This window comes from Macrotis lagotis, chromosome 3 (genome assembly GCF_037893015.1).
Source record: "Macrotis lagotis isolate mMagLag1 chromosome 3, bilby.v1.9.chrom.fasta, whole genome shotgun sequence".
Classification (NCBI taxonomy): Eukaryota; Metazoa; Chordata; class Mammalia; order Peramelemorphia; family Peramelidae; genus Macrotis; species Macrotis lagotis.
In genome coordinates, this window is record NC_133660.1 from 31,357,404 (window position 1) to 31,374,553 (window position 17,150).

Genomic DNA, 17,150 nt, shown 5'->3' on the forward strand with positions numbered 1-17,150 from the left:
TACCCTCCTCAGCCCACCCTCCTCCCAATCTCAAACTGTCTCTCTCTTTCTGTTTCTGACTCTGTTTCTGACTGTGTGTCTCTCCCCCTTTCCTCTCTCGTCTCTTTGTCTCCATCTCTGTCTGTCTCTCTTTCAGTCTCTGTCTCTTTCAGTCTGTCTGTCTCTGTCTCTGATTCAGTTCTCTGTTATCTCCGTTTCTCTCTTTCAGTCTGTCTCTGTCTCTATCTCTCTCTGTCTCTCTCTCTCCCCCCTCTCCCCCTCTCTGTTTCTGTTAAGATGATTTGCTTTCTTGAGAGAGCTCCTTCTGACACACATTCTCATCTGTAAGCTTTTTATGATTTTTGCCTACATTTGGGTGAATGGCTTTTCAATTTGCTCATTGTGAAGACCGCATGGCGGGAAGGCTTGTCAAGCCTTGGACTCCTAGCTTGAGGCCCTCCCTTTCCCCTTACAAACAGTGATCAGGAGGACAGCTTGAATCTCAAATTGATTTCCTTAGCTAATGACCTATTTTAGGGCACAGTTGGTTCTAATTCTATCTTGGTCCCTCCTTTCTCTCAGATCCCATTGGCTGGTCCCTGGTCCAATCTCCTGCTCTCCTCCAGGAAGGAATCAAGGCCTCCTTTGAAGAAGGATGAGGGAAGGAGACTGGAGCTATCCCTTTATGACTTCTTGAAAGGCCAATTGAGACAGACCCTTAGAGACGTTTTGTCCAAAGGAGAGATGACAAGGGACAGATCTATTCCCTCCTCCTCGCAGTCTCTCAAGGAGCAAGATGGAAGAGGGAACTGGCTCAGGATGCCTTGGGACCTGGCTCACCAAACCATGTCCTGAGTGTCCAAGGAGGGGCTGCTGATCTGTTTGGGAAAGGAGTTTCCACACAAGAGGTCCCCCACAGTGGTGACATACATTTTAAGCTTTCAGGTAAATATGGTCTCACTTATGGCCATACTCCTAAGGGACTACCAACTCCATTTTCCATTGAGTACTTACTACTAGTTGAATGAATGAAATGAAAGGTTTCCCTGTACTTAGGAAGTTAAAGGATGTCAGCCTCACAAGAATGCCTATAAGCATCCTAAAACAGCTCGAGGGGTTTCCTTGGGGGAGGAAGAGATATGGGTGAGGGCTCAGGTTCCCACAAAACTCAGATTGTTTTAACAGGACCACCATGGGAAAAGCCTGGTTGGTCGAATGCCAAAGGTGTCTTTACCTTCTTTCTGTGTAATGGACCCTTTAGCAGTCTGGTGACTTCTAGAGACACTTCTTGGAATGTTTTAAATGCATAAAATAGGATTACAAAGGAAATCTACAGTGAATTTTGGAGTATTTTTAAAAAGTTCATAAATCCAGGTAAAGAACCTATACCTTATGACAGCCCACTCATGTGTGGCCTTTACTTGGGAAGTTCAGTATGCTTTTATCCCCCAACCTCCCTCCCCCAACTTTTCCAGGACTCCTTTGTATCAATCCCTTCATTAGAATGAAGGCTTTTGGGGGGCAGAGGGGCTCTCTTGTCTGTATTGAGCTTAGGAAATGCTTTATCTATCTAGAGCGAAGGGAAATCAAAATAATCAAGAGTCAGAGATAAAGAACCTTTCTGAGGGGGGGAATAGGAAGATGAATGATAAAGATCCCTCATTGAACCACACAGCTTTAATTTTTTCTAGGAATAGTTCCCTGGGTACTTCCTGCCCATTTAAAGAATCAATGAGTTTGAGATCTGAAAATTCTTTCTATAGGTTATGAATGAATCCCAAAGAAGCAAGGCAAGGGCCAGAGCTCAAGCCTGGGTCTCTTTGAAGCTGGCCTCCCAAGAAGGCACCAGATCCCACAAAGCAGCAAAGTCCTTTCAGGAGACCCACGTTTGTGGAATATCTGAGCTCCTCTTGCAAATAACCACCTGTGAATTTTTAAAACAGTTATTCAACACTTAGCTCATAGGTTGCTGAGTTTCAAATGAGATGTGTGCAAAAACATTTCAAATATACACTATATAAGGTATTTTGCAATGTTTAGGGTATCCATGAAATCTTGAGGAGGACTAGAGGAAGAATAGAGGGACAGGGCAGGGTCTTTAGAGATCTAGCCAAGGGGCACAAGTTTTGAATGGATTCTGTGCTGTAAGGGTAGAATCTATCCATCTACAAAGAAGTGTAACTAGAGATTTTTTTTTAAAGTTTTGTGCACCGGATCAGCTCAAGGTCATCTTCTGTCACAATTCTTCTCTAGTCCTTAATCGTCTCAGATAAAATGAGACCTGAGAAAGACCTTTGTTTAGAAAGGTTTGTCCTATGCCACTGCCAGTCTTGACCTTTGTCTCGTCAATGCAGTGGGGTTGAAGGCTGAGCTGCTCTGCTTCACTTAATTCACTTGCAAGTCAAGATATGGCCCTCAACAAAAACTCACCTGTGGCAGAGGGGAGTGGAGTAACAACAGTGACTGACTTTGACTTTTAATGGCAAGTTTGTTCATGACTGCTTTTGTTCACAGTGCAACACCTTCCCCATTTCTTTCATTCATAGCTTTATAATTTCCTGCAATTATTACCTCTGCTTTGACATCAGTACCAGTAAGAACTTAGTGCACTTCTTCTAGATCCCTTCTCCAAACGCTGAGGGAATCTCATCTGTCCTTACATTCTGTTTCTTGTCTTAAGCACTTCTGTATAATCAAACATTTCCTCCACCTCAGAGGAACTAATCCAACCTCACAATTTTAGAGATGAAGACCATGAAGCCTTGGGAAGTAAAAGGATTGGCACAAGGCCACACAGTTCTTTGGTTTTTTCTTTTTACTACATGGCAGGATGCCTCATGGCCTTTTATAAACTGATTTATAATTGTTTTAAACTTTATTGTCAGTCAACACAGTACAGACACTCACTGTTCCCGGATTGCTACATAACAGACTTTTAAAGGGGGAGATAAGCCCTAGAACTTCCAAAGGCAGAGGATTATGGGTTGTTTGTTTTCAAAGGAATTTTCTGGCTTCTTTGGCACTTGATAGCTATTGGTGCTTTATTAAGGTATAGGATACATAGTAATAAATGAAAAGCTCCAGGAGAGATGCCATGGAAGAAAGCTTACACAAATATAGCTAAATGCTGACTTTCCTGGATGAACTTTTAAAGAAACGTTTAATCATAGTAGATGACTTAGATGATTGTGAAAGGCATATTAAAAAAACAGCAGATTTGAAAGGAAAATAATTTCACTGATTAGGTTTTAAACAGATTTTTATTTTTTATAATAAAAATAAAATATTTTATGCTGAGAGAAACAATATGTACTACTGGTGGAAAAAAATGTAAAAGGTTTCATGAGAGAGGGTGAAGAAGCACATAACTAGCTGACTGGCAGTATTTAAAGCCTTGAAAACAGCCAGAGCTTTATTACAGAATTAGCAATTTAAGAAAATACTGATAATAACAAGTTAACCAGTATACAAATGATAGCTCTGTAATGGGTATATCCAACAAGGAAGTTCTATATACTAAGTGCCAATTATTCTGCCGAACTACCTCCAACGTCAATATTTAACCACGCTTTGATTTTATCATATAAGACCAGCACTAGGGCACCACCTGTGCCTCTCAGGACGTTGGAGAAGGCTCCTCGAAAGAAAGCCTTTGTGCCTTCGTGCTGGTAGATCTTCATGAAGCAGTCAATGGTCCCCTGGTACTGGCGCTCAGACTCACCACTCTGCAGCAAAACAAAGACCAATCAACATGTAAATGTTACAAATTAAAACCTTTTGTCTCAAGATCTTCACTATGTAGTAATATGTAATTGCACAAGAATGATTTGGTTTTCAGTCGTTAGCATTTTTCTTTCTGAAATGTCATTTAACTTTAGTTGCTTGCCCACATGCAATTCTCACTTAGGGGAATCAGTGAGTAACTGTTCTCTCCTGCTGCTCCAAATGCTGCCCTTGAGACTAAGGCTTACATTATCCCATCCTTGGTGTGAGCAGGGACAGAGGGAAGTTCCACTCCCAACTCCACTTGAATTCCTCTCGCTAACAGTGGGGCTGGTTCCCCAGGCTGATGGACTCAAAACAGGATTCTACACAGCCTGAAGACTCAGAAATAGCTGTTTCTCCTCATCTGAAGAGGAAACCATGTGGCACAGGAGCCGCAGAGTTCTAATAGTTGGCCAGAGACTTCAAGGTTAATATTTTAAGAATTAGATGAGGTTAGTTCTAGGGGTGAATACTATTGCCCTCTAAGTGTGAAGGCAGATGAATGAATAGGGAACATTTTTTGGGGGGGGGGTTTTGCAAGGCAATGGGGTTAAGGGACTTGTCCAAGGTCACACAGCTAGGTAATTATTAAGTGTCTGAGGTTTGAACTCGGGTCCTCCTGACTCCAGGGCCGGTGCTCTATCCACTGTGCCACCTAGCCGCCCCAATAGTGAACTTCTTAAGTTATTTTTGAATATAAGATTACAGTGAAGTTCTTCAAACAAAGCCAACTCATTGACACATTGCTGATTTCTGACTGATAATAAATAGTAAAATTTTGCTTAAATTTATTACCAAGATTTCAAGATAGCCCCCTTAAAAAAAAGTAGGAGCAGCTAGGTGTTACAGTAGATAGATGACTGGGTCTGAAGTCTGGACATTTATCAGGTGGGGTGACCCTGGGCAAGTCACTTCACCCTGTCTGCCTCAGTTTCCCCAACTGTAAAATGAGTTGGAGAAGGAAATGACCAACCAACCACTCCAGAATATTTGCTAAGAAAACCCCAAATGGGGACACAACTGAATACAACGACAATTTGGTAGGTGCTTTGGAAAAAAGTATAAACAAAATTCCCCTTCCACATTTTTTGTACCATCACTTTTCCAGGGATGCAGGCTGCTCAAAACTTCTTTTAAACTCTTCCTCTGTCCCTCCCCCTCAATCCCTTGACAACTTCTGTTTCTTTCTCATTGGCACCTCTCTCCTGGACTAGATGAATATGTCCCTATGTGTCTCCTTGCCTTCTCTCTAATATCTTCCAAATGAACAAGTCTGATCATGATATTCCTTGGGCAAAAGCCTTGAATGGTTCCCATGGTTTAGTGAATGTATACAGATGGCTTGGTTTTGCCTTTAAGGTCCTCTACAGCCTGGGTCCAACTTCCCTTACCTCTGTGCACCTGTATAGATCACATGGCACCCTCTGTACCCAGAATGAATTAACCATGATCACAGCTCTCTCTTCTTTCCAAGTCCATGAAGCCTTTTCTGATCCCCCACAGGTGAAAACAAGTCCCCCTGCCTCAAATTTCTCCTTTCAGTCTGTTTCAATGGCCCTTCCACATTTAATAAAATTCTAAACGTTGTGGAATCAGAAAAATCTGAATGGAAATCATAAATATTGACAGTTTTTGCTTTAAGAGGGCTGGACTTGTCCAGAGACCTACTTCATAAAGTGGTTTTTACTTTTATGTAATGTGAATTTGTCTGCAGATGGGTGGGATAGGAAGGCAAACTGATGGAGAGAGGAGGCTGGCACACAACTGAAGGACATGTGGGGGCTGGGACAGGAGGAGCACAGGAGGAACTTGCATGGGGCAGACACATGGGGTTGGACACAGACACAGAGGAGGGGATGAGTGACATGTGGATGAAGCACAGGGGGGCGAGTGGGGCAAAGGTCTCAAGCCAAGTCCCCCATTCTGCCCTGGACAGCTCCTGCTTTCGCTTGGAGGGTTTTTGTTTTTATTTTTTTTAGTGGGAATGTAATTATGTATGTTGCTCCATAGCTGCTATAATTCCTGATCCCAGAAGCCTGGAGAAGTCAAAGGAGCCTTTCCCACCATGCCCCAGCCCCATCGCAGCCAGGTCCAACCCCCAATGTTACTCTGACTTCTCAGCCTGCTGGGCCTTTTATCCTGATCTGCTGCTTTCCCAAGCTCGCACCATTATTCCAGGCTCTCATTCCCTCATGTCCCCCCCCCCCCCCCCCCCCCCCCCCCCCCCCCCCGTTCTAGCTGCTCATCACCTTGAGCACTGTCCCAATCACCTGTTTCTTGCTTACTTTGTGACCAGTAGGTGGATATTTCCATGTAGAGCAAAACTTCCCACCACCTCATTCAAGGATTTTTTTTGTCCATCTTCACATTAAAGGCCCACAGAAATTCCTCTGAGGCCTTCCTCACATTTTTTAATATACCAGGGGCGTAATGTAGGATCTTTCACCACATATACAGCTCACTATCTTTTATGATTAGACTTGTCCTAAATGTCATCTTTTACCTCTTTTTTTTTTTGCAAGGCAAACGGGGTTAAGTGGCTTGCCCAAGGCCACACGGCTAGGCAATTATTAAGAGTCTGAAGTCGGATTTGAACCCAGGTCCTCCTGACTCCAAGGCCAGTGCTTTATCCACTATGCCACCTAGCTGTCCTTTTAACTCATTTCTTGCATATAAGTCACTGCTGGGAATACACCATGGTCTATTTATGGCTACCATGGGTCACACCATTTGGATCATTTGTATTTTTGCTTCTTCTAATATGGTGCCCTGGTTTTGGCATCAAAGGACCTGGAGTCAGGTCACATTATGTAACCATGGATGAGTCACCCAACCTAAGCCTCAGTTTTGTCATCAATAAAGTGAGGTGGGGCAGCTAGGTGGTGGGGTGGATAGAACACCGGCCCTGGAGTCAGGAGGATCTGAGTTCAAATCCGACCTCAGACACTTAATAATTGCCTAGCCATGTGGCCTTGGGCAACTTAACCCCATTGCTTTAAATAAATTAAATTTTTAAAAAAGAACCAATAAAGTGAGAAAAATAATGTTTGAGGGCTGTTATCTTGTAAATCTTAATATTTATGTTATTTTGATCTCGGATGAACAACCCTTTCATGATCTCTTCTAAGTAAACCTCTTTTGTTGACTGTTAATTAGAAATGCCTTGTTTTATTTCAGTTTTGGACCTAAACCCCAGAAGACTGCCTTGAGTCAAGCATACTGATTACCAGAGTACATAACATCTCATCTGCTTAATCTAAGGATTCATAACAACAACAACAAAATCAAGTCACATACCTGCATCATCATGCGTCTCCTGACTGTGTCAAAGGGATAAGACAGTATTCCAGAGCAGGTAGTCACCACTTGAGCAATGAAAAATGACACGAGGAATGGGGTTTCCTTTGGATTTGGTAATAAGCCCTAATGAGAAAAGAAGGTTATATTCAGCAGTGGCTTAATTTCTGAAATATCCTCAATTGTACGTCAAAGGACAAATCTTACAAAATATAAAGGTTAAAAAAGTAGACCCTTATAAACGAGGGAAACTTCTAGGAACTTGGAGGCTGGGGGGGATTCCTGCGCACATTTGTTGTCATGGATTCTGATCCCTGTCAGGAGGAGGTTGCTGAGAACCAGCTGATGAGGGCTGGTAGGAGGCACTGGTGCCCGCCACTGGGGTCAGTTTTCAGGAGCCACTGCCATCACTGCCAAGCCACACCAAGGAGTCCAGATCCTGTAACTGGCATCACAGTGGCCACTGTATGGGGCCCAGAGTCAGGAGGACCTGAAATAAAACCCAGCCTCAGGTGCTCATGAGATGTGGGGCTCTAGTCGCCTCATTTTCCTCATCTGCAAAATGGGGATCATGATTGCATGGACCTCCTAAGATTCTTGTTCTTGTAAGGATAGAATGAAATAGCATGTTAAATACTTTGCAAACCTCTTTTGTTGCAGATTGTTATTCATGAAGGAAATACCTGGCTTCTGCATTTAATCCCAATGCATTAAAAACCTGAACTAAACAGGTTCAAACCACATTACAATACAGACAGAGGCAGCCATGACAATCATACCAGTGATCCCATGAGCAGCCTCCTTCTGGAGCCCTCCCTGGTCTGCACTGCCTGGTCCACAGGCCTCGGGAGGTGAGGCTGGGAATGGCCAAAGGCAGAATGCAGAGATGATCCTCTGCACGTGGCAGGGCCTCACTCCCTAGCTTCATAATCTCTGAGTGAGAAAATGTCAGACTGTTTGGTCTTATTTGAGCAGCCTATGCTGTTCTAACTAAGCAGATATAACAAAGCTCTAACATTTAGTTCAGTTTACAAAAATGAAGATGTTGCAGGAACAAAAATGAAAAAATTACCTTAATTGTGTCATAAGATCCAAAATAAGAGGCTCGATACACAATGATGCCCTGTACAGAAACCCCAAACCCTTGGTATAAACCAGTGATACCATCGGATTTTGCTATCTTGAGAATGCAGTCACCCAAACCTTTGAACTGCCGTTCTTCTGGACCTAAAATAAAGCACATTTCCTATTAAGCAACACAATCTAGAATGAAAATTAAACAAAGGGCTTTTTTTACCCTAATTTATAATGCAAAAGTCTACATCTTTAAATTTTGAATTGCTACTTAACAAGCAAGCTAATAAAGAAAATGAAAGAATTAACCCAAGATTTCTAATAGTACATTTAATTTGATTTAAAATGTTAATATGTAATAGAATATGATTTAAATTGAGGTGCTGTAATCTTAGAAGAATCAAAAATTAATCTGTTCTCTAACAAAGTTAAGTGTTACATAATATACATTCATGACTGAATGAAGCCAATTCTGGACTCCAAATTCATTTAAATTTATTCACAACTAAAAGCCACAGGATCACAGAACTGGGGCTGGAAGGAATCTCTTTGTTATCTAATATAACTTCCTCCTTTAACAGATAAGGAAGCTGGGAGATGGAGTAAGTGGTGTCCCGAGGGTTAGTGACTTGCCCAAGGTCAAACAACCAAAGGCGGGTCCTCTGACTCCAGGGCCAGCCATCAAGTGGGGGAGACAGGTCAAATAAGCTTCAGATGAAGCCCTGAATTCTCCTCCTCTAGTGAACAAAGCCTTTGCTTTCTATGATTATCTTTTTCATTAGATTGGAGATACTTGGAATACAAAATTCACTATTTATTTAATTAAATATTAAATTAATTAAATTAAAATCAATTTAATTGAAACATTAAATAAATATTAATAAATTATTATTTAATAACTAATAATTTAATTTTAATTTAATTCACTATTAATAAATACAGAATGGTTTATTACAAACAAGTGTATCTAGCTTTCAGAAGCAGGAAACACTGCAAGACTTAAGAAAAAAAAAGATTATATAGTGTGCTTTAAAGTTCTTAAAAATTTCCATTGAACTTGTATACCTCGTTTCTACATCAGAACCTTTACTTCCCAAATATTCAGTCAAAATTAGAATAAAATTGTCAGTACAAAACTTAGACCTCTCCTTAAATATCAGTGTGACATTACAAAAGGGATATAATTTATATGCTTTTTAAACTAAACAATGAACATATTAAAATAAGTTCAACTCTCTTTAATATGTTTTAATGTTGGAGCAGTTAGGTGGTATAGTGAATAGAGCATTGGCCCTGAAGTCAGGAGGACCTGATTTCAAATATGACCTCAGACACTTAATAATCACCTAGCTGTGTGACCTTGGGCAAGTCACTTAACCCCAATACTTTGCAAAAACAAAAAAAAATATGTTTTAATGTTTATACTTTTAAAGAATATCTTATGATTTACCCACAATATTTATTTTAGGTCAACATTTGAAAATTATTGTGTACCTCACTATTGAAATTTGTCAAACTCATTAATATGGTCACATATTTGCAAGTAAATATCTGAAACTAAATCTCAATGACGATTTATGGCTTACCATGTGGTAAATTCAGTATACTGATGTCTACAGATCATTTTACTTCTCTGATGCTAAAAACCAAAAACTTCATGATAGGCACTTTAATGACTAAATGTCAGGGTGATTGTAATACCTTCTACTATTACATTATTTGACTTTTACATTAAATTGACATATGTACCTCACATTCAACTCAACAGAATGAATACTTTAGAATATCGCATAAGTGGATTTGGCCTCTGCTGACAAGTCTATTTCCTAATATGTGTTGAGCTTTTCATATGGGATATTGGCCTCATAAGACAGGGCTGGAACATTAAAACCAAAAAGCTTGGCAAAATGGACCTTTACTGATCTTTTTTTGTTTCATTGTTAATGTATTTTTTAAGGGGAAAAAATAAGCCAGCAAGTTACATACTAATAGCTCCTATGAGGGAAATTAGTTAAATAAAAATTTGGGAATAGAAATGTCAGGAAAAATATAAAATTCTGCCTCTATTGCATTTCCTGTTTAACTATCCACATGTGGGCACACACACACACACACACACACACACACACACAAAACTATTGCTTTTTCCCAAAAATATCTCACCTTTTCCAATATCAGCCCCTAATCGAGTTCGGGCAAAATCTAATGGATAGACTACACACAGGGATGTTGCCCCAGCAGCTCCACCCGAAGCCAGATTAGCCAAAAACCACCTCCAGAACTGAAATTAATAACAAAAAATTTACAGAAGCATTATGAGAAAACTGTTCAATGTTTATGAATATAAAAAGTAGATTTCATAAAATAAAACAATAAAGCTTAACAATTTAAATTTTTCACATAAATGATATAAGGTACTGATTTTAATAACAATAACAATAATAGCATCTATCAAGAACTTCAAGGTTCACAAAGTGCTGTACATGTTCTCTCCATGAGTCTTCACAACATTCCTGTGCCTCATTTACTGGGAAGTTAGGAAATTGGTATTGGAGTTTAGACTTTCTTTATTTTCATATAATTATGATAATCATAATTAAAATCCACATAATGCTTTTATCAGTTTAAAAAGCTTTTTTCATCATACTTTAACTTCAGTTTTACACAAATAGTATGTATGAGGCAGGACTTAACCTCCTTTCTTCCTGACTCTCACATCCTGTGCTACCAACACACTTAAATATTTTACGTGTCTTTGTGTGTATCAAAACCAAGTTCTGTCTCCAAGAGATACTTTCTTCATCCCTCTTCCTTTAATATTCCCAAATCTGGACACCAGCAGATTGTTAGCTAAAGATGGCTGCCTGGCCAGAGAGATGCATGTGAAGTCAGAAGAGGGTCTCAGACCTTCATGTGGCCTTGGACAAATGAACTAACCTAGGTAACCAAGCCAACTCTAGGCCTCAGGTCCTTAGTTTGTCAGATAGGAGGTTTCCTTCTAGAGCTAAATCTATGATATCAATGCTTCAAAACACATATTTTCACTATCCCAATTTCAATCTACTACTTATAACCTCTATTTTTAACTAAATCTGAAAGATGTTAATATATTTTTCATCGTAGTAGTTCTCATCTACTTTAATATTCTGATAGATATATCTGAGTCCTGAAAGAACCAAACAATCTAAAATATGAAAGTTTATAAAATAAAAAGTATTATCATATATATAAATGTGGCTACTTGGCTCTGGCAAATTTTCTTTGAAAATTTAAAATCCAAAGTCAGGATGACTTTATGCTTCAAATCCTTGGGATATTAATTCAATCAAAGAGGTAATCCCACTTGATAAGGGTGCCAGAGAGAAGATCTTGTTAGGTATGGTAACTGGGATAGAAGGATTGGAAAATCTCTTATTCTTCATGAAAAGAGCTTTTTAAAAAACTTTTTCACAAATAAAGTTAATTTTTATTAAAATTTTTTTTAAACTATAATAGCATTTTATTTAGGGTTTAAAAATCCATGAACTATTAGTTTTGTTAAGAGACTTAGAAGACTTGCAACAATAAACATAAAAATTGGTCTAACATTAAAAAGATATAACAAATGTTAGATATAACAGCAATAGGGACAGGAGACTGGACCTGTGATTTCTTGATCTAGAGCAGGTAACAGATGGCAATTCCCTCTGTCAACGCCACCTTCTCTGCACCACATAGTGGGAAGAGTGTTGATCTTGGACTAAAGAAGAACTGGGTTCAAATACCGCCTCAGACATATAAGATCTCCTGGCCTCAGTTTCCTCATCTGTAAATGGGGATATGTTCTTACTTCACAGGTTTGTGGTGAGGCTCAAATGAGATAACAAAGGAAATTGCTTTGTAAACCTTCAAGTGCTCTATGAAAGCTAGCAATTCTTCTTAGAAAGCATTCAGAAGTTAAGTGACTTATCCAGGGTCACACAGCTAGTATGTGCCTTACTTGAACCCAGGTTTTCCTGGCTCCAAGGCTGGTTATCTATTCACCAAACTACAGTGTCAAATGATGCTTATTATATGAATGGCACATAAAAACAATAGTAGTGTAATTGGAGGCAAATCTTTTCCTTTTAAGATTAAGTATTTTCTCCTAAGCTTTAAATTTCTTACAAATATTATTTTACAAGGCTAACTAAAAAAAGGTCCTAAATGAAATCTCACATCTAAAATCACACATTTTAAAGAATGCCAGGAATATTAAAAGAGAATTACCTGTTTATCTTTGTTAACTCCTGACATGAAAATCTGTTTGTATTTGTCTTTAAAAGCGAAGTTTAGAGCTTGTGTTGGAAAATATCGAATAACATTTGCCAAATTGCCACGCCAAAAACTGAAAAAGCCTATGAAAAGAAATTATTCTAATTATAAATTTATATTACTAATCCCAAAACCTTGATAGTGTTTTATGCGGAATAGTTCAAATGTAACTCTGAGCAACTCTCAAACAAACATGAAAAATGTAATTGTTAAATTATGCTGAGAAATTCAGAACATCTCTAAAGTTTATGGACAGTGTAGTCATCTGAACCAAGGTTTTTTCCATAACCACCACTTGCAATTCCCATGGAGGTTAAATTACCAGAACAACTGGGTCCCTGGGAGTAATCTACAGGTTCAATATCCTATAGAGTGTGAGCTGGAAGGGGGATAATCTAAAAAGTTATTAGAGAAGTGTAAGATGAAAGGAAATCAACTTTCAAAGTGAACACCAAGGTAAACTGAATGTATTGATAATCACTTTGATTATATATCACAATTTTAATCCCATTCTTCATGTGGGGGGAGAGGAGGAAGGTTACTGATATTTTTATATCATTTATATCATTTTATATGATTTTCATCTCCAATCCACACCTCTCCTCTTACCCTCCTGTCAGAGGGTCATCCTCCCTGCCTGCCTCTAAGAAGGAAGGGCAGTTCTCTCTTCTCTCTGCTTTGGGGTCAAGCTTAGGCATTCTAATTTCACAGTATCAGTCTGGGGTTTTCTCTTGACTGCTGTTTTTTTCCTGCTTACCTGGCTACAATCACTGTGTATGTTGTGTTCCTGGTTCTACTCCTCAGACTTCTCTGAATTCTTCATACTAATCATTACTTAGAGAAGAGCAACATGTCATGTACACAACTTCTTTAACCATTCTCTGAGCAGTGGACATGTAATTTGTTCCAGTTATTTGCCACCATTTGAGAGCTATTTTGATGTATATAGAACTTTTCTATAAGGGGATGATCAGGTGAATTCCTGCTCTGCTGGACTCCCTTAGAACTAGTCATGTGCTTTGACTTTATTTAAAAAAAAAGTAATTTTTATTTTATAATTAAACACCAAATAAAATGAACATGCCCTTATTCAAAATAGAACAGAAAAACACAGGAAACTGTGAATTTCCATTCAGCTTGCTTTTCTTTTTTGGCAGTCCCATTGTGATATCCTCTCTTCCTACTTTCAACTTAAAAAAATCCAAAACAAGATGGAAAAGAGGTACAAACTGAATCTAAGAAATATCCAGTTCCTGTGCCAAGTCCCTGAGCATCAGTCAAGAGATGAAAGCACACACTGAGAAGCCCACCTGGGACTGTGGAGACAGACCTTGCAGGTACCGCTCTAATGGGGAGGACAGCCTGAGGAAGGATACTGGGAGCCATCTCTGGGCAGGGCAGGGGAACCATTGATGCATCATCTGTTGAGCCTGCTGGGTAGTAGGCCCTGAACTGGATCCTGGGGACCCAGAGGAGAGGCTGCGGCCCCCAATTATTTCCCTGATCTCCCTGAAAGGCCGTAAGGCACAGAACAGCAGAAACATGAGTCTGCCAAGGGGAGCTCTGAGCTGCTGTTTTCTTCCCTAACCAAAGGGAAGGAGTGATGCTGAAATGGGGGGGGGGTGTCAAGGGCCCAAGTTCACAGTCTGGGTGCTGGTCCAGAGGAGATGAATGGGGGAACCCCCGGAGAAGAGGGGTGTCCTTTACTGGACTAAGCAAAGTTCTGGGCATCAGTTCCAGTAGTGGTGTGTATGGGGGGGGGAGGGGTGCTGGAGATCTGATGCCCTTCCCTTCCTTTCTGGATGAGGACTTGGGAGTTCAGAACTCCCCATTACAGGGTCTCCTTGCCTTGTGCCTATCACAGTGTGGTCTCCCCTCTTACTGGTCCAGCTGTCACACTCATTTACTCACATTAGACTGAGTTCCTCAAGAGCTGGGAATTGACCAGTCCAACGTCCCATGGCTTTTGAGTGGCCAATCAGCCTCAACCACACCCCAAGACAGCCCAGGGCTCTTTCTTCTACTACCCCAGAGTGGATGTCTAGATGGGGGGGGCAGAGTGAGGGTCCTTGGCAGACTGACAAGAAGAGTCCTTAATTAGGGCCAGTGAGGCTAAGTATGTACTTCTAATTACATTCCCAAAGCATAGAATTTCAGAATATAGTCTCTTTCTTTTTGTAAATACTCTTATTTAAATAATATGGCTTGAATATGATAAAAGAACAAAAGATGTGACACCAAAATCTGAACCAACCAAGAAAAAGGGGGAAACAGTCTGGTATATGGGAGGAATGGGAGACACTGAAGAATAATTTTATAAGGCTCTATTTTTGAGAAGGGAGAGTCCAGAGAAGGGAAGAATTCAAAAATGAAAAAAACAAACTCCAAACCCAGTAAATATCTGAAATGTGCTCCTGGTACAGGATAAAGACAACTGAAAAGAACTACTCCTCCATCTGATCCAGACCTGCACAAAAACAACTGTCAGTCTGGGACCTGCAAGCTCAGGTGAATACAGAGGCCTCTGGGACTTGCAAGCTCAGGTGAACAGAGGCCTCTGGAACCTGCAAGCTCAGGTGAACACAGAGGCGTGTGTGTGTGTGTGTGTGTGTATGTGTGTGTGTGTAGGGGTGGGGTGGGGGAAGAGTGCCCACAAATGGCCCTCCCAGGCAGCTGGTGCTCTCATCATCATGGCCACAAGCAGCTGGGGCTCAAGTAAAGGGGGAGAGGAAGCCAGGACCCAGCCCCCTCAGCGCTGCACAGAGACACAAAGCTGGACCTTTCTCAAAGGGCCTGGGGAGCCTTGGCAAGAGCCAGGGTCAACTCCTAGGAGGGGCATTGAAGGCAGGGGGTACAGTGGCAGAGGCCCGAGACCTGGGCTATAGTGGAGCCTCAGGAGGCTGCAGGAGGGGCTGGGTAGGAGGCAGTGCCAGCCACCCTTTCCATATGAGAAATGAGGGCAGCACCTGGCCAGGGGTGTGAAAGCAGCTCAAGTATACACCCCCAAACCAAGATTTAAAGCTGAAAGCAAATGCAGTATTGGACCAGGAGGAAAACCAAGAAGAGATTAATTATAAGCCAAGTCTCACAGAAGGAAAAATTCAAAAAGATTTGGTCCCAAGGGCTACAAAAACTATTGGAAAAAAGAAAGAAAAAATTAGAAGTCAAATTAAGAGTTCAAGAAGTTCAAATAACTGAGGTAGAATATAGGGAGAAACAGAAAGTGGGAAATGGGTCAAAAAGAACTTGCTGATTCTATGACACAAGAAATATTTGAACAAAATCCAAAAGTTGGGTGAAAAAAACCAAGAACCCTACAACAGACGGAATAAATTCTAAGGTTTTTTTAATATAAAAAAATAAACCAAATGAACTAAAAACAGGTTGAGAAAAGAAAATTTAAGAATAATCAGCCTACCTGAAATGCATAACCAAACAAAAACCCTGGCAACATAGGTCAAGAAAACTTCTGGATTGACTGGAATCAGAGGGCTAAGTGAGTAGAGAAAGAATGCAGATCACCAGTTGAAAAGAATCTCAAACTGAGAATGAACACTCAGGATCCAGAATTTTCAAGCCAAATTAAAAAATACTAAAAGAGCGCTGTACCACGGTTCATTAGAAAGAAATACTTTAATAACAACCTGTAAAAATGAGTTTAATCCTCAGAAGCAAAGAAACAAAATGTAAGAAGTAAAGATTATATTTCATGCATTCCTAAAGAGCAGAGAAGAACAGAAACTCTGAAATGCAAGCCTTGAAATCAAGAAAAACACAAACAAAATCTGCAAATAGATCTATTTCCAAAGATGGTTAGGGAAAGAGCTCGTTTTGTGGTGGTAAAGAACTGGAAACTGCAAGGATGCCTGTCAACTGGGGCATGGTGGAACAAGTTGTGGTATATGATTGTGAAGGAATACTACTGTGCTAAAAGAAATGAGCTGGTTGATTTTAGGGAAAAAAAACATAGAAAGACTGCATGAAATAATGAAGAGTGAACTCAGTAGAACCAGGAGAATGTTGTATACAGAAACAACATTATTATTTTAAGAACAACTTTAAGCAAATTAACTACAAAGGAAAAAAAAGAATAATGATGCTCTCTGCACCAAAGAAAGAACTGAAAAACAGAAGTATGTATAGAATTATTTTATGCACATATACACATTTATGCCTAATGATAGCTATCCATAGGGCAGAAGGAGGGAAGGAAAAAAATGAAAGAAAAAGTAATTTACATCATAACTTTATATTTAAAAGGAATTGCAAGTTATGCATAAAAGATTTGCAGTTCCATTTGCAATCATCTTTTTATTAAACTATGTTATGGAAATGCTTGTTTTGTGCTCGCTTTGGCAGCACATATACTAAAATTGGAACAATACAGAGAGGATTAGCATGGTCCCTGCACAAGGATGACACGAAAATTCCTTAAGTGTTCCATATTTTTAGAAACTTAGGTTGGACCAACACCTCACACCCTTTACCAAGATAAGATCCAAATGGTTACAGGATTTAGATATAAAAAACAATATTATAAGCAAATTAGAAGATCAAGGACTAATTTACCCATCACATCTATGGAAAGGGGAGCAGTTTATGACTAAGGAAGAGATGGAGAACATCACCAAAAACAAACTAGATGGGGGGAGGCTAGGTGGCACAGTGGATAGAGCACTGGCCTTGGAGTCTGGAGGACATGAGTTCAAATCCAACCTCAGACACTTAATAATTACCTAGCC

At 40.0% G+C, this 17,150-nt stretch overlaps 1 protein-coding gene, 1 long non-coding RNA gene and 1 other non-coding gene across 4 annotated transcripts in view; 2 read left to right on the plus strand and 1 right to left on the minus strand.

Moving 5' to 3' along the window:
- Window positions 1–8,446, plus strand: part of LOC141517404 (uncharacterized) — a 23,448-nt gene extending 15,002 nt beyond the window's left edge. For both annotated transcript variants that reach the window (XR_012476839.1, XR_012476840.1), the window contains exons 2-3: window positions 562–924; window positions 6,922–8,446. This is a non-coding gene — a long non-coding RNA (uncharacterized LOC141517404). The remainder of the gene's footprint in view (window positions 1–561; window positions 925–6,921) is intronic.
- SLC25A31 (solute carrier family 25 member 31) overlaps window positions 3,221–17,150 on the minus strand; it is a 25,965-nt gene continuing 12,035 nt past the window's right edge. Inside the window, exons 2-6 of the mRNA XM_074228375.1 lie at window positions 12,364–12,491; window positions 10,279–10,396; window positions 8,114–8,268; window positions 7,042–7,167; window positions 3,221–3,704 (exon numbers count right to left, since the gene is read on the minus strand). Of these exons, the coding sequence (XP_074084476.1) occupies window positions 3,507–3,704; window positions 7,042–7,167; window positions 8,114–8,268; window positions 10,279–10,396; window positions 12,364–12,491 (725 nt within the window). The 3' untranslated portion in view covers window positions 3,221–3,506. The remainder of the gene's footprint in view (window positions 3,705–7,041; window positions 7,168–8,113; window positions 8,269–10,278; window positions 10,397–12,363; window positions 12,492–17,150) is intronic.
- On the plus strand, window positions 16,752–16,858 carry LOC141519798 (U6 spliceosomal RNA). The gene has a single exon (XR_012477434.1). It is a non-coding gene; the product is annotated as a U6 spliceosomal RNA (small nuclear RNA).